The following is a 21,214-nucleotide window of genomic DNA, read 5'->3' as shown; positions in this document are numbered from 1 at the left end:
ACACAGCGCCCCCTGTCTGTTACCATGACAACTGAACACAGGCACAATATCCAACTGTATCTAAATATGTGTATAATGTATATGATATATATTTTTTTCTCTTAAACACTTGAAAGGGGAAGGAAAATCCCTACTATTATATAAGTTATCAAATAGCTCCGCCCTGTCTGTCACATCATAATAAAGCTTACTTATGTTTATGCATCAAATAACACACTTTGAAAGGTTTGTAAGTAAAGCAAAAAGTAAAGTAAAAATCACATATATTTGGACAAACATTAATACATTTTTGCACCACAAACATTTAAAAGACATATTTAACCAAGTTACGGTCAGTGACAATACATTAAATAATGTATTCTTTGAATAAATTAAAAATAGCATACACTGTTTGTAACATTTTATAACTTTAATATGTTTTGCTTTTTCTTTATGCTTATATTTTTAGAGTTTATAGCATCTGCTGACTTTTTATTGCTTTTCAACACAATGATCAATACATGCACGTCTTCTAAAAACAAACAGGTGTTAGAGCAGTGCGGGTTTTGCAGGCTCAGCAGGAAACTTTTAAATAACACACTCAGTTCCCCGTTACAATCACATTACACCTAATGCAGGGCCCGGTGATTGGTTGGGTTTTCATGGATAATGTGCAGGTCTTAACAAGGTTATCATATCACAGGATGAGGCTCAACTTCAATCAAGGTCTGTTTTTGTGAGGGGGACGCGCTATTGTTTGTGCTTTTAATGATTAAAACTAGAATTGGATTAGATGTGCATTAGGCACCTAATGAACCCTCAGCAGGAGCACGAGATAAATCACTCACCAGTAGTTCTTTGTTGTGCGATCCATCTTCAGATTGTGATGGTGATGCTGAGCAGCTCGCGTTGAAGCGGTGAGAGGAAAGGATGCTCGTGTGTTGATGAAAATGGGCTCTAAAAATGAGTTTCTGTTGGGTTCCAAGAAAGAATTGACTGGTATGAAAGTAAACGACAAAACACAAATAAAAGTAACAAGATTTTCTCCTCTTTATTGAGGCTTCAACCTGTTTTCAGGGGAAAATGTCACATTTGCGATTATATTTGAAACTTTCTTTTCATTTCTGGCCCTGTTTTATTGTTAAATTATGTTTTTATTCGCATTGCTGGTCTTATCAAAGTCTGGTTCAGCAATGCTCGGTAACCAATTAAGTGTTAGACCAATGTGTTGATGAGCTGTATTAGGACACTCAATAATAATAATAATAACATTAAAAAAATCATCATTGAGGGATAGGAAAATATTATACTCATAATCCACCACATTTACTTTATTTTATAACTGTCAGTTACTTAGAGGTCCACTGTGTAGGATTTAGGGGCATCTAATGGCAGCAGTGGTATAAAACATTCATATTTTCAATAGTTTAAAATCACCTAAAAATAGGAATTGCTGTGTTTTTGTGACCCTAGAAGGAGTCGTTTGTATATCTACATACAGACTGGTTACTTTGTGCTCAAAATAGCACAGCTTTGCTGCAAATTTTTGGCCAAACATTGAATTACAACTTTCAGTTCCATTACATGATATCATTGGACCCAAAAGGACTTTTACCCATTTACTTACATTATGAAACAGATGTCAGTGAATCAGTTGATACATGTTTTGATCATTGCAACCCCTGCAAATGACTTGTTTTACAATCATAATGCGATCCATTCTGTCAGATAACACTTGGAAAGTATAGAAGAGGAGCAATATTAAATAATTGTTATCCCCATTCAATTTTGGAAAGTGCAAAACTAGAATTTAAGCACTCGGCCAGCAGAAGTCTGACTAGCAAGCGAGCCCACTATAGTGCAGTGCCTCTGCGTCGGTGTCTGATGCCGACATCACTGACAAAGTGGCAGTGTTTGATAAGTTGGAAGTGAGAACGCCCTGACCTATGACCCCACCACACGACATCACATTTCCCACAATGCGTTCAACTACACAGTTTCTCACTGCATTTAGTAAAACCTTACATTAAAGGCAATACATTTTTAACTAACATTTTTAAAGTACCTTTGAGATGTATTTTTGTCATATTTTTTTGCATCAGCCACCGTAGTTCTACAACATACACGGCATTTAATCTACACTCTACACTCTTTAAGTTTGCAGCTAAAGATTGTACTTACAGTATAATTAGTTTATAAAATAAATTAGTTTAAATTTGATCAATAATGTTAAAATGCTCCTCACACATCAGGATGTTAAAACTTTTATAGCATAACGTGATATTATATTGTTCTAAATAGTGAGTACATTTACTTTTTGGTGCTTTAAGACCTTTTCTTGCAATAGAGCAATTTTCACACTGTGTTATTGCCTTATTTTACTCACTTAAGCAATTAACCACTCACTCTTAATCTGCCGTTAATTCACTTGTGCTCTTTCCAGCCTCATATATAACCCACAGCTGAAAACAATATATTCAGAGGCGGTTTTGAAAAGTCGTTCTGAGAGACGTAGGAAATCACCAGTTGCAGCGCAAGTTGGTGACAGAGACTTGGGATTAAGTAGGTAAACATAAACAGCTCTTCATCGCAGAGCGAGCACTGAATCATGACTCCGAACATCAGAAAATCAAGATGTATGTGACAGTGAGGACGGGGAGGTTGAGTGTTCCCAGAAGGAGTCGCTAACCTCTACTGATTTATGAGTCTGTGTGTGAAGCTTGTAAAACCATCCAAACAAACCTGAACTGTAACTGCGAGATAAAAAGTTAAGATAATAAAGCAAACAGCTATAATTCAGGGCTGAAAAGTCATTAAGCTTTGACTGAATCTCGTAAACTTTATTTAAATCAGAGAAACACTCGACGCACGCCCCTCATCAAGTCACTTACTCTGTGTCTTCTCTGAGAGCAGACGCCGGCTGAGAAGTCCATTGTGTTTTGAAACACTGAGACTGTTGTCCGCCGCAGGACCAGAGGAATGAAGTCCCACTGACCTTTGACCTCTTAGGTCATCGCAGCCGTGTTAAAAGCCAAATTCTCCCCTGCTCTGGGACTTCTTCAGACTCACAAACAGCGCTCAATAACGCATGACCTCAGGATCTTCAAATGTAAGTGCTGCTACTCTTTCAGAAGCGAATGTAACAAACAACCCAGAGGTAATACAAGACGATCAGTCAACATATCAGTTCTTTATGATGAGGTCGACATCCTGGATATGTGCATTAACATGAGCGTCTTCCTGCCTGCTAATGCTGAGCCGATATAAGCCCTGATGACACCACTGAACAGACCTCAATCATCACTTAATGAATGCCATTATCCTTCTTCAATTTGCAATATAAAATAGCTTCTGAGGCTGGTTTCTTTCATCTAGTCAGACACGGAGCCATTACAGATTTATCATTTCAGCTCTGTCAATTCGTCGTTTCCTTTCTAAAAGTCAGGTATTACACTGATGCGGAGGCGGCTCTTTGTGATTGGGATGAATATATTTTCAAGTGAGGGCAGTATTTAAGCAGCATGACTCTACGAATGGCTCAGTCATTTGGCCCAGAGTGAAAAATCTCAACAATTACAAAATGGATATCCATTAAATTTTGTCATTCACGACTCTCAAAAGCTGACTTTGGTGTTCAGGTTTTAAACAGTTTATAAAAACGGCCTTGTTTTCAGTATGTTTAACCAATATAGTTGACAAAAAACACAAAACAATCACAATAATAATAATAATAATTTAGTTAAATTGTATTATATTGTAATAAATATCATTTTCCTCTTATTTGCTTAGTTTGCCCTCTCTCACATGCACATAGACATACACACGTGTGCCATACATAACCACCCTTAGTAACAACAGCTGGTTTGCATATTTATAACACAATTTTTTTAAATCTTTTTATTTGTTTTTGGCCTTTACACCAAAAAGAAAATAAATTAGTTAATTAATTAATGAAAACACAAGCTTAAACATGAGTCACCATGTTTTCAAACAGCGATATACAGCATGTCTGTCTGAATTCCAAAAGAGAGGATCTGCAGCCGCAGCCACCACAGAAAGACACTAAAAAGCCCACTTAAGCAGAGGCACCTTTTGAGTGCATGGAAAGTGCATCCATGTAAATATTGAACACACACAGTTTGGATTTCACTAGCGGATCAATATTGAAGCAATCTGGACGTTAATCTCATTTGCACTTCTGTTTTCTTCTTGGCAAAAGCTGCTGCAGACTGGCAGTGTGGGATCTCCAGTGACTGACAACAAATTCAGCATCTAGAAAGATTTTTGACAAAGTCACATGAATATTTTAGGCTGGCAGGGTTTCTGTGACAGACCAAACAGGAAGGACCATTTTGAAAAGACCAAAAAATCAATCTGCTGTTGAGGACTTTGTGATGTACTGGAAAGCTCCAGAAAAAAGTGAATAAATCGAACCTCAGTTTTTTAAGGTCAAGTGTGAACTGTAAAATAACTCTAGAGAATTATGTCTGTGAAAGTGCTCTTGTCATTTCATCAATATCAATCCTTTGTAAAGGACTAAAAATGATAAAAGCAAATAATTTAACTCCTATGCTGTCAATAGGTTTGTGAAACCAAGATGACTCATTTTTCAAATATTTAATTTTGGATGGATGTGTAGGATGTGTTTAGCATTTGGGTCCTTTTTCAGTACAAATTATACGAAATTATTCCTGCACTGTTCAGAAAAATAATGACTCAGTTTGCATGAGACCTGCATCATCTCCTCACCCAAAGATGCACACTGTAACACAAAAAAGTGTCCAAACTTTAAATCGTGTAATTTGATTTGGAACATCCTCTGCTCTTCTGGTTTCAGGCTGTCCACCAAATTTTGGAAACTGGCTGCAGAGATTTGTGCCCATTGAGCCATAAGAGCATTCGAGAAGTCCAATACTGATGTATTTAAAGACGACGCTCAAGTTCAACCGAAAGGGGCTGGATGGAGTCAGGGCTCTGTGCAGGTCAGTCAATCTCTTCCACAACAAACCTGTTAATTTAAGGTTCTGGTTTTGTTTGTTGTGTAGTTGTTATGTTGGAACAATGAACTGACTTTCCTTAACTAAAACAAACAAAGACAGAGGCACATTATTGTCAGATATATCACTGCATGCTGCATCTTTAAAGGAAAAACAGAACATATTTTTCCTCTTACCTGCAGTGATATTTATCAGTTTAGATTGTTTTGGTGAGTTTGTGAGTGTTGGAGATGTTGGCGTTAGAGATACCGTCTCTCCAATATAATAGAAAGAGATCTCTTCATGTTGAGAAATAAAAGCTGAGAGCAATATAAATAAACAGCTGCATGTAAAGAGGAAAAATATGTGTTTTTTGATTCAGGGGTGAACTGCCCCTTTAAGATATATCACTTTGAAAATGAATGTTTTCCAAACCCAAAAAGTTTCCCAATAACTGCCTTATAATTACATGCTCTTTTCAACATAATGCCCATTCAGTGGCATCAAAAGAACAAGGATCTAAAACAACACAAATAATTCCCGTTGCTGTTATAATGTGAAGCTGGTCAGTCAGGAACAACTGACCTGCGTAAAACGTTTGTGTCCATTTGGCCGATTTATCAATAACTCCCTCTCAAGATACGGATGAATAATGGATCAAAGACAAATGTTACTTAAGATTCGCATCCATCTGAGGGATTAGATCAGCAGGACTTCAAACAGCAGAAACAAATCAGGGGCTGCCATGTTTTGAGGTTGGTTATTGATCACGGCTGGCTGCAGTTCAGAGCCTCCTGGGTGACTCTGACTGCTCCCATACGACCGCCGCAGCAGAGCGTCCTGGTGCTCTGGATTTCCAGGGAAAAGAGAGGCTTCGAGGCAGAGAGGTTGGCGTTGATCCCTCGAAGTCAGCTTTTCCCTCAGAAGCATCTCGCTGTTTATTTTTCTTATTTTCATAAACTGAATCCATTTTGGTGATTAGGCCAAAACGGTGATTCATCACGTCCCAGGCAGGACCTTTGCTGCTTTAAGTGCCCTGCGTTCTGGAGGTAGAGGAGGGTCATTTGGCTCAATCCTGATGACTCCCATCATACCTTGCTCTCCTCCTGACTAATGCACTTCAGGGGAAACAGCATGTATCATTTGCTTGTCAATATAGTCATTAAAAATATCAGAGAATGCATGATTGATTGGTTTTAATCGTATGGTAATGATCCAGTTAAAGCTTGGCCGCTCCTCTTTATACAGTACTATGCACAACAAGTAAACATGAGGTCAGCACTCCTTGACTTGTTCTTGGATAGAGTTTCTTTTAATAGCTGAAACAAATACTTGGAGTTTTTAAAATCTGAGAAATAAGGGGAAAACCAGTTTCAGTCATTTCAGTATTTATATTCACTTTGCTACATTATTTTCAGTTTAAATGCAGTGGTTACGGCTCCTTTTACACCATTAACAGCAATCATGACTAGCAGAAATATGAATTTTGTCTTCAATCAGATAATATGTAGGTGGGAAGATTCATATGTGTAAGGGACAAAAAACGGACTCTGCATATTAGACTTTGATCCCATAAAAATTTAATTGAAGTACTGCTGAGGTGATGTTTCGAGTGTCATTTTTTTCATCAGATGCGTTTTTTTCGTCTCATGCATGACTTCTTGTCCAGCACCTAGTATTTATTTGTGTTTTCGTAAACTTTCGTTAGATTAATTATTGTCTTGTTAGACAAAAACAAGCATAAAACATATGTGTGATGTTATGGTCATGAAGCAAAGGGCTGCAGCAAAAACTGAAAAAAGCAAAAAATGTTCAGTATATTTGGGGTTTTAAAAAAATTAATTGATTGACATATAAATGACTCAAGAGAAGTCAGAGGATCACTTAAGTTATTAGCATTCATCCTTTTGGGACCATAAACTTTAGTGCAAAATTTGTGCCAATCACTTTAGTACATGTAGATATTTGACTGGATTGGTGAAAACTTTGACTCTCTGGTGGCACTACAGAAAAAAAAAATTATTACACACGGCTAGTTGCCTTCATTTGAAAGTAATGTTACTTTACAATATTACTTTTTGTATAGAATAATGCATTACTTATTACATTACCTGTGCGTGGTTCATTCATGCGTTTACATGCAACAGTTACTTTTTATTAAAGTCACCCTCTTATATTCATAATAGTGTGACAATGTAGAACAATTAAATGGCCTTAATATTTTCAAACACATAAAAAGCCTTCAACAAAGGCCTGTAATGACATGATGAGACACAAAAACCCTCAGGGGATATTTTCTCGGATGGTTCACTGGTGGAAGTGGCGCAGTGTGGATGAATGGAAAATCAAAACAATAAACACTTAATTTCGGCTGATAACGTGCTATGTGATATCGTTAATATAATAATATCATCTGAAACTGGGGTAGCAATGCATTATATTACATCATCACTGATAAAACATAATATATTACTGTAAGGCGTTATTTTTGTAACCCCCCACACCATTGCTAAGACATTTCAGCTTAAGACGTGTTGGTAGGTATATTAAGGTATAAGGTAAACCAACCTGCTTCCAGTCTTTTTTAAAATATTTATTTCCGTATTTTTTGTAAAGCACCTGCTAAATTTGTTTCAAAAGTTGCTGTTTAAATTAAATTATTGTTATGTGAAGCCAATAGCCTCCGGGCCCTGGCTCCATCTTTAAAGGAATACTTCACCCACAAAATAATCATTTCTAAATCAGCTACTCCCCAGTGTTACCTTGAGTTTATGCAGTAAACTTTGATTTTTTCTTGCATGCATCATCAGTGAACCATGAAATTTCTATATAAACTGAAGTCATAAGGGTCCACGATTGACAATAACAAAAATATATTTAAAATATCAAACTGTACGCATCTGGTGCAGTATAACCCAAGTCTCATTTATCCGGTCGTATGCTCAGTACTTTCCAAACACTTTCACTAAAATCATACTATTTAAAACATTTCCACATGAACTGTCATAGGGACAGACAAGTAGCACGTTTGGGCAAGCGCGTGTGTTTTAACTCTTCAGTGGAATGCACGAGCAGAGTTTAAATACACACACTTGCCCAGGCGCGTTTGAAATAGTGAGATTTTATTTAAAATGCATGTGTTTTTGGAGTACTAAGACTTTGCAAACGTATGTTTTTTCATAGTTTTGCTGTTGTTAAACACTTTTATTTTCTTTGTTCACTGTTCAGGCATGCTGTTTTCTGCACAAATTCAACATAACGGGATGAGAAATAGACATATAAATGATCATTTTACAAGTGAAGTAATCCTTAAATGCACAAAGAAAGTGATGTCATGTAACAACACTATAAGCCCCACTGGTGACCTGAAGGAAAAATCTGCTCTCTTGTTTTTCTTGAAAAGTAAAAGTGGAGTTCAGACTCAGGTGCAGAGCAAGAGCCATGCAGCTAACACAGATTCAATTTCTTTTTTGCTCAAGGGCACTTCAACATCTGTCACGGGTACTAAACCTCTGCACGTTATTCCCGCTAACACTAACAGCTGACACCACAATGAAGTTACATGTCACCAATATTTTGAGGACGGAGACTTGGAGATTCACAAACAGATCTTTTGGAGTTGAGGTTTGAGTCATGCTGCATGTCTGTTTACTCTGCAAACAATGGATTAAGTGTAATCAGAGAGGATGTTTTTGCTGCAGTGCTCCTAATTATTTCAAGAATTGAAAACATATTTAGTAAAAAAAAAAAAAAAAAATCATTTTCCTGCCTGCAAGGAGAAATCTGACAGGCCTGTTTTGTGGTAACAAGGATTATGTTGGAGTGAATGTGCTGTTATGTGCAGTTTCGAACCAGTGGGCGTCGCTGTTTCTCACTAATAAACAGCTGGACAGCAGACCTGAAGAGATACAATAATCAGTAAAAGTCTCGTGACATTTATAAAGCCGTCCTGAAAGTGCTCGTGCTTATTAAATTCTCATAAAGGTGCAGATTAAATACTAAACTACGACACTGTTTATGTGTGAAATAAGAGAAGGTGACGATTTGGGACACGTTATCTTTTAATACTTGAGGTATTTGCATCCATCTGTACGTCCCACCTCTTGCTTCCAATTATCCAGGGGGCTGGGACCGGTCTCCAGACGCAGACTTGTGATTGGCTGAGTCAGGTGTCAATCATAAGCTTGTCCTGTAGCCTCCTGTTGGCGGATACGATCCACACCAGAAGTCAGAAAGTCAAATTTCACCAAGGGGACAGAAGAGGGAAGGGTAAATTATCCGGTTATTTGGAGTGTTCCTGTCACACATAAGAGGAAAATCTTAAAATTAGACTCTGAAATATTTTGAATTTTTTCGTTATTGGTGTTTTGTCTTAAAAAAAAGGAGGTTAATTGGACTTGAGGACTTGTTGGCTGCTTTCTCCGGCTTTTCCAGCGCGGCGTTTTTGCGCACCTGAGTCCGCGGCTCAGAATGACTCTCAAGCATCCGAGAAACTGAACTACCATGGTGACAACACTACCCGGTGACATGCCTGCTGTGGAGAACATTAATTGCGCGAATTTTCACTGTGGACTAACCACCGGAGTCCAGGTGTCAGCAGGGAGAGCTGATGTGGCCGTTTGGAGGAGCGCACCAGTTTGATGTCAGCTGGGATTTGACAGAGCGCAGGAGTTTGGGATGCAAGAGAAACCCTAGAGAGACAATCCCCGGCGACTTTTCCCTGGATTCAACACGGGCTGCCCGGAGCCATGGCCTCTGAGGTGGTGTGCGGGCTGGTCTTCAGGTTGTTGCTGCCACTGTGTCTTGCAGCTGGTGAGCTCTTTCTTTAATCCACACTTTTTACGCATCTTAATTGGCCTTTTTTATAGTGCTGTGCGCGCGCCAGGGGGCTTGGATAATGGACAGAATAACAGTTAATCTAATACTTTATCTAATATTATCACAGGAAGCAGGCTAATGTCTTTTAAATGCCACATTCACCTCTTGACATCCACTTTTTTTAAAAGTAATTTTCTTTTATTTGGCACACCCAAAGAGAAAAGCTTAAGACAGAAGAACTGTAGGGTCAAAATGCATGTGTGAGGCTTCATTTGAAAGTTTACACCTTCTAGTTTCTGATATGTGCTTGTTTGGCATGTGGCTGAAACACAACCTACATCAGATCACTCAAATTGTTCTTTTTGGTTCCTCATCTATTATAAATCATATTTGAATAACAATAGGGCATGCTTTATGCCAGAATGTGCAGAATCCTTTCTTTAGCTTCCACGTCTTGTCAGATACACCTGTTAAACATTTCAGACCTCTGTGGAGAAGTCAGTTAACATGGCACACACTTTAATAGATTACCAAGAAAACCACCTTAAACTCTGAGTGCCACCAAGTGCTACTTTCAGAGCTTGTTATTGTTTTCTGCTATATTTCTATATAGAAAATATGTTGCAAAGTAAAATCATTTTAAAACACATCAGGAACCCCAACCCACAACTCGATTACATGTTCAGGTAAAATTAGACAGCTGGTAAGGTGAAATGGGACAATCATGGTTGCTTTTTAAATGGTTAAATCAGTTTATCAGTGCAGTTGTTCATTTATTAAATAATAAATCTGTTGTTATTTACTAAAAAAGATCGTCCAACTTTTATACTATGATTTCCCTGTTCTTTTGCTGCCAGGTGCCATATTGTCTGAGGGACATGTGAGTGTGTGTAACAGTTACGGCTAATTATATTGCGGCTGACATGGACTCACCGCATCGTCTTCAATATTTTTTATGTTACAAGAGTACTAAAAATGGCTGTAATATGACAGGTTGGCTCACAATCTCATAAGTCGTGACTTTATGGAACCTGGTTGCGTAAAAACATGCTGGTATCACCTAAAAAAAAAATCCCAATTTTACCTAAATGCATAAAGTACTTATTCCAAACATTTTCCCATAAAAAGTAGAGCATATTGTGAAAATGTTTTGTTTCGAAAAAAATAACATTTAATAAAATGCAACATCCTACAACATTTTTCATTACCTTGTTGTTTCAGCTGCTGGACTCATATTACCCAAATAAGAAAATCAACATGCCACATGTCTTTCCTTCCTTTTGGGGCCTGCCATTTTTTGACTCTTTGCCCTGTCCTTACTAGTCATCTCAAACCAGTAAATATGATGTTTTCATGTAAAGCACATTTGTAGCAGCAACTCAACATGTTTGGTGACTGGCTGATGATATTAAAAAAAGCACAGGGTGTAAAACTTTATTTGTCCCTTTTTACCTGATGTCCCATTTTACCTGAATTCATCTGTGTCTAACCTTATGGGGGCTGTGGGCTGTTTAGTTTGTGGTGTTACTGGTGTCCCTGAACATCCCCAAAATGCTTCCAAGCTTAACCAAAAGCTGTTGCTTATATTTCTCGATGTGTGTCTTGTGGCAAAAATTCCCTTTTTTCTTTTTTACACTCGCATGAAAATCTGTGAAATTAATTCAAAATCTGAGGCACATGAGTTCAAACCTAAAGCAGTTAAGTATGCTAAATCTTGTAAACAGAAATCAAATTAATGATTGTGTGAACATCTAATTAATTTTTTTTATGATGACTTGATTTGATTGATTATGACCTCATGATGCCGGAGGTCACAGTTCATTTAGGTCTGTGTGCTCGAAGATGGGGCCCAAAAAAAAAAAGCAATAGACTGCACAGAGTGAAGCACCAGCTATCATACATAAATTACAAACCAGAGCAGTGTTGAACCAGCAGCACTCTTCTCCACCTGGCTGTCACCTTTTATTGGATTTTCGTAATGGAAACAACATCGCAGTCCCTGCAGAAATAACCTGTGCAATGTGCACAATGTTTATGTCTCAGTTTGTTTGATAGCAAAGTACTTCTTTTTCGACTTTCAAATTTTGAAATGCTAAAAAAAACTAAATTTTTGCATTATTGTGCTCAGAATTAAAAGAGAAACTATAAATTGCAGTTGCATTTGTGGCTCAACTGTGAATCAAATTGCAGCTAAACTGTGTTTATTTTTTTATAGCATTAGAAAATAATTTCTGTTGTTTCTCGTGTGGTTTCTTAGTTAAGCTTATTGCCTATTAATGAATAATCAATCTTGTTATTGATTGTGTAGCTGCTGACTGGACATTTGATGCAAGCTTAATACTGTTAATTAACATTTGAATTGCACTGACAGCGTTATGGCAATATGTCTTGGGTAATTTCACATTCCTCTGGGTTTCAGTCAGCGGTGGAGGTTTTTTGTTTTGTTTACAGCATTTGCAACTTTGTTAAGAAAAGCGCTCTGCACAGATGAAGTGGTTGTTGCTGTGTTAGTGCAAGTTTTCTTTGATTCACTCTTTTGCTGTGTAGATTTAGAAGACTTTGGCAGCTTGTTTGGCTTTCGGAGTGACTTTTTGCAGCTTTAAACTGACTGGAAAAGCCTCACTGAATGAGAAGGCACACACTTAAAACGCTGATTTGTGAAGATGAATCTCAAGGCATGATCACACCTCACAGACTTGATTAAATGCAGTTTACTTTGTGTTTTAGTCCTGTGGTAGGCCGCAAGTGAAAAATTATTAGTGTCTAACCGCCACTGAGGTTCCACTGTGGTGTCTGTGTAAGACTTATGGGGCTGAGGTACTTTTAAAGCTAACAGCATGCTTTCTATAGATAAGACCCACTCAGTACCACCATAATGCATCACTTGACAGCCCGACGCCCCCTTTATTTCCAAAAGCAATTGTGAGGCCATGCATTGTCTCCATTAATTCGTGGAAAGTCGTTTTAACAGTATGAATTAATAATGCGGTTGTGAGGGAGGGAAGAATTGCCTTTCCCTTTTATCGTAAACATACCTTTAATATTTTATGTTTTTTCAAAGTGCAAATGAGTACTTGTCATTCACCGCAGCTGTGCACAGTAACTGACAGGATGGAGGAAATGTAAAGTGGAAAGAAGGGAACATATACAGGAACAGACGGCGGATTTCGCCAGCAGCATCACCTGATCAGAGGCCTGCTTTCCTTCATTGTTTCTGTTTGACAGACAAAAATCCTGTTGTAATTAAACAGAATTGATCTGGTGGAAATCAATAACCATCAACCCATCAGCTACTTTTTTTAAATGTTGTAAGCCTTGTGGCAGGGAGATAATTTTAGATTTAATTTTGGTTTCTCTCTTGCTTGGGTTCATATTGGTTTTTTTTGCCTCAGTGCAGAAAAAGCAGACAGGAAACACACTGCAGATGCTATCTGACTCTAAACAACCACATTATCCTTTTACTGTATATGTCCAGTGGTGTAACATATGTTACACACTGTCCCTTTTCTCATGTTGTAGTGAAAGACTTGTCTGCTGACGTTACATAGTCCGTGTTTCCTGTTGGCCATCTGACAGCACCTCTATTGAGAAGCACAAAACTGCTGGGCCTGTGTGTACACAGTCCCCTCTACCACCACCACCTAACACACACACACACACACACACACACACATTTGCACACAGCTACAGTTTCGCTCATCAAACAGGCTGCTGTTTATGCGTTTACTGGCAGAGTTTGGAGTGTGGACATGATTATGAGCATGCACTTTCACGAATGTCTGATCTGATATCACACTTGGTCATGTGAGTGTACAGACGGAGATGCTTACCTGCTGGGAGCATCAGTGCAATCATGATGAAGAAGATTTTAATTTGGACTCAAGACAAAATAAATGTATAGAGACATTGTTGTATAGTTTCTGTGTTGTTTTGTCACACATCCTGAGGCAGACAGTTATGAAATCATACTTGTCTCCTGTGATAAACTGTCAGAAAATCCAAACAAATATGAACAAAATCATTTCAGTAAAACCACATTAAATTGGGCAGAAACAGAGCAGTTGATCTGAAAATGTGGTTTACTAAGGGACTGTACTATACTCATCAGAGTAGCTTTTTTTATATATCATGATCCTCCTCAGAGCTACTAATATTTTTCCTTGCCTCCCTGAGTGACTGGAGTAAAATGCATGACCTTCCCTTCATCATAAATGACCACTGATATTTCACAGTTTCTGGCTTTGATTGATTATTTGATTTTGGAGGTTTTTTTTGTTTTTTTTTAAAAGTTTTTTTGAAAGAAATGCATGCTTTTCAAGCGCACTTGTGGGTTTTGAAGTTCCAAGGGTATTTAAAAAAATACAAAATACAACCATTTAAAGTTGAATGTCCCTCTCCTAATCCAAATAAATAAATAAAAAAACCTAACAAATAACCACAACCTCCCCAAGTGCTTAAAAAAATATTCAAAGTGCCACCCTAATTTTGCACCACCCCCTCCCCTCTCATAAATAATTTAATAAGAGTCCCTAAAAGTCATGTTAAGAAAAACAAGCCTTTTCACTGTAGCTGTAGCTGTATACGAGTGGTAGTCCATTCTGAGAGATATTTGTACCTGACAAAATGAGCTACTCATTATTTAACTCTATGTATACAGCTAGTAGGCTATTCTAAAAGACATTTGACCTGACAGAATGACCTACGCTACATTTAACTCTATTTAGACACATGGTAGGCCATTTGTTCCTTACAATATGATCTACTCATCATTTAACTCTATTGAGGTAGGTGGTAGTCTATTCTGATAGACGTGCACCTGACAGAATGACCTATTGCACATGTAACTATTTATAGAGGTATCAGTCTTTTCTAATGGATATTTGTACCTGAAGAATGACCTACCCTTCATTAAACTCCATTTATACAGGGGGTGGGCCATTCTGATATACATTTTTACATTACAATATGATCTCATTATTTAACTTTATTAATACAGGTAATAGTCTTTTTCAATGGATATTTGTACGTGAGAGAATGACCCCCTCGTCATTTAACTCTGTGTAGCCTACATTTTGTCCATATCTCAATAAATCATTGTGGGTTCTCAAGTTGAAAGTCACTCTATATATATCTGGGATTTCTTACAGGCCTCGAAAAATACTCTCAATAAATATTTATCTTTCTTCTTTCATTCAAGTTCCAACAGTCTAATCAGGTACATCAGCTCAAAACTAAAAGGTATTTTGGTGAAAAAGACAGTTTTCAGGACAATTCCAAAATATATGAAAATAGTTTGCACTTGCAGGATCTCCAACAGTCAGTCTGATTTTGATAAAATTATTCTGGGCATGGAGTACAGAAATAACATTATTCCAGCTACATTGTCTACAGGATGGAGAGCTTGTTCTTTTCCAATGCTCTCTACATTAAATTATCAATTTGGCAAGTGACTGAAAATAAATTGGCAACAATTTTGATAGCTGTCTTATAGTGTAAGTAATTTTTAAGCAAAAATGGGAGAAATTCACAGTTGCCAGCTTGCCTCAAGTTTTTTTTTTTTTTTACTCATCTAGTAAATGAGCATGTTTTGGTTATGACTGTACATAAGACAAAATCATGCCAAGAAAGACATCAACTTAAAATCTGTGAACTTTTCACATTTTGTTGATATTTTACAGGCCAAATTCTTAGTCAGGAAAATAATTGAGATAAATAATGAAAATAGTTTTCAGTTGCAGCCCTGATTAAAACAGCTCCAAGCAGATGTGTTATGTCATCTGAAAGGCATTTTTACTCAGTAAACAGTTTTTGTTAGTTAAAATCAGTATTTGGATTTTGGATGTGACATCCATCAACCACTTAGTGTCAAATTTCTTAAACAATAAGGCTTTGCTCCATGGTGGTATAGACCTGATGTGGTGTGGTCGTTATTATGTTGACAGGGATTTAAATTCCTCTGTTATCGCCCAGTGCACGGCTTAGCCAGGCACCACACCACCTTATCTCCTATCATGACATTTATGTTTTTGGGCTCAAACTCTGAAGTCAGTTGGACTTGATTTCACATTTAGGGATGCTTTGCTTCTCTCGGGTCGAGGCTTTGTGTGGCTGTAATAATAGCTTTTACTGAGAGACAAAAGCCCGATTCACACGTGAATGGGGAGTTTTTGCAGTAATCTGATGTCTGAAAACAACGGCAGTTTATTTTCATTCCCCGTGTAAAAATCCTCAGATGGTGAGTCATACAGCGGAGGCAAATGGTCAGGAAGACTGCGGTCAAGTAGCAGTGGGAGCAGAGTCATGCAGATACAGATGGATTATCTGTATAGATACAAAATGGGTTTTTTAGGTTTGTAATCAAGCAGATGAATAATGTGAGCAGCAGGCTCCAGACTACCAACTTGTGCAGGTTTAGAGCTTATTTAATGCTGCATAAAAGCACAAAGATAAAATGAAGTGGGTGTGGATAGAAATGCTGCTGTGTGAGACCAAAAATGAAAGATTGTGAGTCATTCACTCGAGAGACTTAGGTCGAAAAAGTACCTCGCAGACTTGTTGAAAATGTTTGAAAAGGAAAAAAAGATGAACAGTAATGACAAAGTGCTTTTTTCTGGTGTTGTATTGGCAGTTGGACTGTCTGGCACATGAAGTCGTGCATACCTGAAACTTAATCACATGATCTACAGATGTTGGTGGTTTTCTCAAAGATGACAGCCCCCCATAACATTTATTAACTTTTGTTAGTTTTCATTGGTCTGTTTCTGAGCACAGAGGTTCACTTACTGTGGCGCTCCAGCAAGGGATAAGTCAGAGCCAAGTCAGATGTCAATGAATGGGTCCTTTGAGTGTGCAAAGATAAATATAAGCACCATTTTCAGCAGTTAAGTGTAATTTTTCAGTAGTTCAAGACCAGAAGCGGCCGATCTCTGCGACTTAGACGGTAACTCACTCGGGCGACCTGGTTGTAAACTTTGTGCTTGTTGATATAACCGCTTCGAGAAATTTCGGAGGTCAGACTGTGTGTCCACATTTTGTACAAGGTTACTGTGCGCTTCCCTCCCTCACTACCCCCTGACCTAAAAAATGTTCAAAGAAATAGTGTGGGAAGTAGCCACTTACATATTTTGCACATACTAAAGGAAAACCTGAGAAGCTGTGGGTTGTAAATGTGGTGTGAAATATTGTCCGAGCTGATTATACAGCTGTAAAAAAAAAAAAAAAAGAAAAAGAAAATACCAAAGAATGCAAACTCAAATGTAGTCGAGGCTTCAGTGGGGAAATGGGTGTGTGGTTCATTTTGAACGTGTTAATTGATGTTCAGTCAGCAGGTTATGTGAGCTGTTTAACTGGTAAAAGCCCTGATCAGAGCTGATGGTCAGTCTGACTCTGGGAAATGAGGTGCGTTACGGATCAATACATCAATTAATGGTTTTTGGAAGTCATGTTTGCACTTAAGCAATTTAACTTTCATCATGAGCTCAAAAGACTTCCTTCATGTGCCTCCACGGGGTGTGTATAGACTCTGTGTGTGTGTGTGTGTGTATGTGTGTAGGGGGGTGTTCGGGAAGCAGTGAGTGTGTGGAGTTACATAATCCAGTGTCGTGTGGTGTGGTGACACATCCTAACTACTGAAACAGTGCATTATTTTTAAGCTTGACTGAAGAGTAGGGCTTTAACTATCGATGTCACAATTATTTTCATCTGAGATTACTATGTTTTCTTGGTTAATTGATTATAATGTCACAGAGCAGTGAAAAACATTCATCACATCACATCTAAAACCCGATGATATTCAGTTTAGAATGATATAAAACAGATCAGTGCCAAATGCACACGTTTAAGAAGCAGCAACCCATTTTTTTCTCAATCAGATAGTTGCTAATTAATTTTATCATTAATCAGCTAATCACTGCAGCTTTTATGAAGTTGAAAACAGTGTTTTTTTCAGTGTGTTTATTTTACCGAAACAAAGATCAGCAGTTGTCTTATACTTGACTGATGTCCTTTGTGTCCTTAAATTGATAGCTTGAGATTTTTGAAGCGGGGTGTTTGAGATACTATCCCTTTAATATTCGTTGCTGACATAACTGAAATGAAACAACATTTAATAAATTGAGGGAATGCAGGAATTTCAGTGAAAATATCAGAAAAAGTATAAGTGAATCAACATTAGCTGTCAAATCTTATTTTAGGCCACATTTAAAAAGAGTTAAACCAAACACTCATCGCAGTGTTTCGCACTCTTCTCGCTTCATTTGTTTGTGTTTAATTCAATATTTTCCTGTTTTAAAAAATCAGAGGTCCATCATGCATTTTAAGGGCCCTGTTAGCCAAGCCGACTGTTGGCCGCCGGTCAGTGTGGAGCAGCCAGCGAGCATCTGTCATCCTAGTTTTTGTGGTGTGTCAGACACCGTTGGCATTAGTCAGCCCCTGTTGGCTTTTGGCGGCTTTTTAAGATGGCAGAGCTCATCGGTAAATGAAATCACAGTGCAATGTGTTGTTTCCCCTCTCTGTATCGTTGGCTATACTGTCATAAAAAACAGCAAATGACAAAAGTCAAGAGGGCATGAGTTCAAAAACAAACTTGTTATATTGTGTAAGCTTGTTTTTTCAGGCATTCAGCTCTGTGCTAATTGGCGTCTTGTCGGTCTTCAATTTTCCCTTTTGAATGACAATTTCAGATTACCGCTGCCTGCTGGTACGGAGAAGGGGCTTGTCTTTTGTGTTCGATTCAAGGGCAGCTTTTTTGTCTGAGACTCTTTTTTAGACGCAGCACTCGGCCTTTGTCACAGCTAGTTCTCTGATGTTGGTTTGGTGTGTCTGGGCCTGAAGGACATCTGGTGCGTGACGCCACTCTGTTGCAAAGCTTTGAGAGATTTTATGTTGTTTATTTTATTACTAAATAAGATCCAGTTTCAATAGTGCTCACAATCCATGAAATGCTGTGAGATTCTTTCAATACAAAATCTTCACATGTGATATAAAGCTGTCGCAGCATGCACATGCAGAGCTGACCGCAGGCGGCTCGGCCAGTTAATTGTCTCTTTTAGCACCTCAGGACTATTGTGTGATTATACTTCAAAACAAATGTCAGTAATCCCCTGAATGACTGAATTAAGCTCTTTTTGTCATACAGGCCAGATGAGCAGATAATGGGGCTTGTGAGTGTAGTTTGGTTAGAGGAATGTTCTGGCTTTTTATGGCTACGAGCAGCTTTTCTACATCAGGAACATTTTAATGAGTTTCACCACATGTTTCTCTCAAATCTGTGTTTAGTCGATCTCGATGACGACTCCTGATCAGGCAGCTTTTGTAACAACTGCCAGCTTCTTCTTTATTTACTGTTAAAATGTTATGTAATGCACACATGTTGAAATGGATTGTTGTTTATCACGATCAGACGGTGGATTTGCTGATCAATCTGCATTTGTGTCTTTGTCTCTGCAGCTTGCCTGTTCAGGTACAATGCCTTGTCCTTCGTCTACCTCATCTATCTCCTGCTTATCCCACTCTTTGCAGAGCCCACAAGCACAACAATGCAAGGTAAGATCCATGGTGTAACTCTCTTTGATATTTCACGTTTGATGGCTTTGGATTTGTCCATCACCTGAAGAATCTTGACCGTTTTCCCAAAAGCCTCCAGTTTGAATTGCAATATTGTTCCCTGTAATGTAAACCAGCCCTTCTCTAGGGGACTTGAATTTCCTTGAGATGAGGATGGATTTGGCACAAAGTTCAGCCCATGAAAGGTTATATTGGTTAGCACGGGCACGAGTCCATCTGTTATAATAAAAATGATCCAGAGCCAGCCAGATCTGAGACAGAACGTCACCCATCAAGGCCAGAGCTGATGTCCACTTGATGAAAATTAACATTTTAGGCTTAGCTTTGGTCATTTGCACAGACAGTGTCCACACTGATGTTAAAACAGGAACACACAAGCTGTGCTACTGAGAAAAGAAACCAAATAGCTGTTTTCAGAGAAAAAACAAACAATTTTGAGATGAAGGCTGTTTTTGATAATAGCTAACCACTTCAATTATCGAAGAGGGATAGAGAAGTTGCTCCTAAAGCTCCACTGATTCCTTAAATGGTTTTTATTTTGTAGTACCATGATCTGCATGCATGTACAATTGTTACTAATTAACCCTTTAAAACCTGAGCAAATTGGCTGGATTCCTTTCAAAACCAGGGAGAGAAGGCAGTGAGCAATTCAACAAGAAACTACCTAAAAATTATTGTCAGAAATAACAAAATGCCAAAATGTCCACCGGCCCGCTCCAGCGCGGACATGTCCATCAGCCCGCTCCGTAGTCCTCACAGGAGGATGTGGAAGTTGTTTACCGAATTAAGGGGTGGCCTTTATTTAACTCTTTTCATTCCTAACTAGTAAAGGCAAAATCCAAAACAATAATCTTTCAGAGTTCATTAAATAAAGGCCATCCCTTCATTTGGTAAACAACTTCCACATCCTCCTGTGGCGATTACGCAGCGGCCACTCGACCTCTGAAGAAAATCACAGCGGACCTCTGAGGCCGAGTTAAATGAGGTGATGTTTCTCTTTATTTATGATGAATGTGGGATCGCAGTCACAAACTGCAGCCGCGCCTTTATGCACTCCTCTCACCGCAAAACACAACACACGTAATGTGGGTTTCTGCAGAAGACCACATGCAGTGTTTAATAATACATAAACCCATATTGGTGGAGGGAACAACATCCAGTCCGAAAGCCGTCTCTGCTCGTCTCCAACTGAAATAACAATCAGGAAGTAAAGGAGGAAGAGAGGGAGAGGAGGGAGCAGAGAAAGTGGACCACTTACACTCTCATCAATAGTTAAAGAGAGAAGTCTTCTAGTAAAGCTCACTGTTCATGTATCTGATAGCACTTCAAACGTGGGTCAACACGTGGCCGTTACACGGCCCTTTTTATAAATATAAAGACCGTCTAAAGGCTTATTTATATTACCTTCACATATAATGACAGAATTGATCATTTAATATGTTGTAAACGTCACTACTCACAGACTCCCATGATTTTTTATGTTGGGGGTGTACCAGTTCACAAATTAATTAATGGTTAGGTTCAATACAACACAGTGGTGTCACAGTTTGTTATGTTTTTGACACAGCCAGAAAAGTTAAAATGCTAGAGAAATTTAATTGATTTTTTATTTATTCAATGTTATTTTGATTAACTTATGTATTAAAACTAACATTATAAAGTATGGCCTCTTTTGACTTTGAACAATGATGGAGCGATATTTGAGTCTTGTCCTCATAGCAGCATAGAAAATAAAAACAGCCCCTTATGAAATATGAAATGTAGTCTTGTAGTTAGAAACCAATGCAAACAAAGAAAACAATTCTGTTTTTGAAATGTCAGAGAAATGTCCTTTAAAAAAAAAAAAATAAATAAAATAAAATAAAAAAAAATATATA

The 21,214-nt window shown here is 38.1% G+C and overlaps 1 protein-coding gene across 6 annotated transcripts in view; it reads left to right on the top strand.

Annotated features, from left to right (window-relative positions):
- Nucleotides 1-4,821: 4,821 nt before the first annotated feature.
- piezo2b (piezo-type mechanosensitive ion channel component 2b) overlaps nt 4,822-21,214 on the top strand; it is a 104,788-nt gene continuing 88,395 nt past the window's right edge. For 5 of the 6 annotated variants that reach the window (XM_088085821.1, XM_088085823.1, XM_088085820.1 and 2 more), the window contains exons 1-2: nt 9,170-9,767; nt 19,221-19,316. In XM_088085821.1, coding sequence (XP_087941947.1) covers nt 9,704-9,767; nt 19,221-19,316 — 160 coding nt within the window. In that variant the 5' untranslated portion in view covers nt 9,170-9,703. Of the gene's footprint in view, nt 4,962-9,169; nt 9,768-19,220; nt 19,317-21,214 lie in introns of those variants that run through there. The other variant, XM_088085822.1, reaches the window with a different exon arrangement.

The sequence above is a fragment of the Plectropomus leopardus genome, chromosome 12 (assembly GCF_026936395.1).
Source record: "Plectropomus leopardus strain MGB_pleo_1.0 chromosome 12, ASM2693639v1, whole genome shotgun sequence".
NCBI lineage: Eukaryota > Metazoa > Chordata > Actinopteri > Perciformes > Serranidae > Plectropomus > Plectropomus leopardus.
Note: the sequence above shows the minus strand (reverse complement) of the source record. Positions and strands in the feature narration are given on the sequence as shown.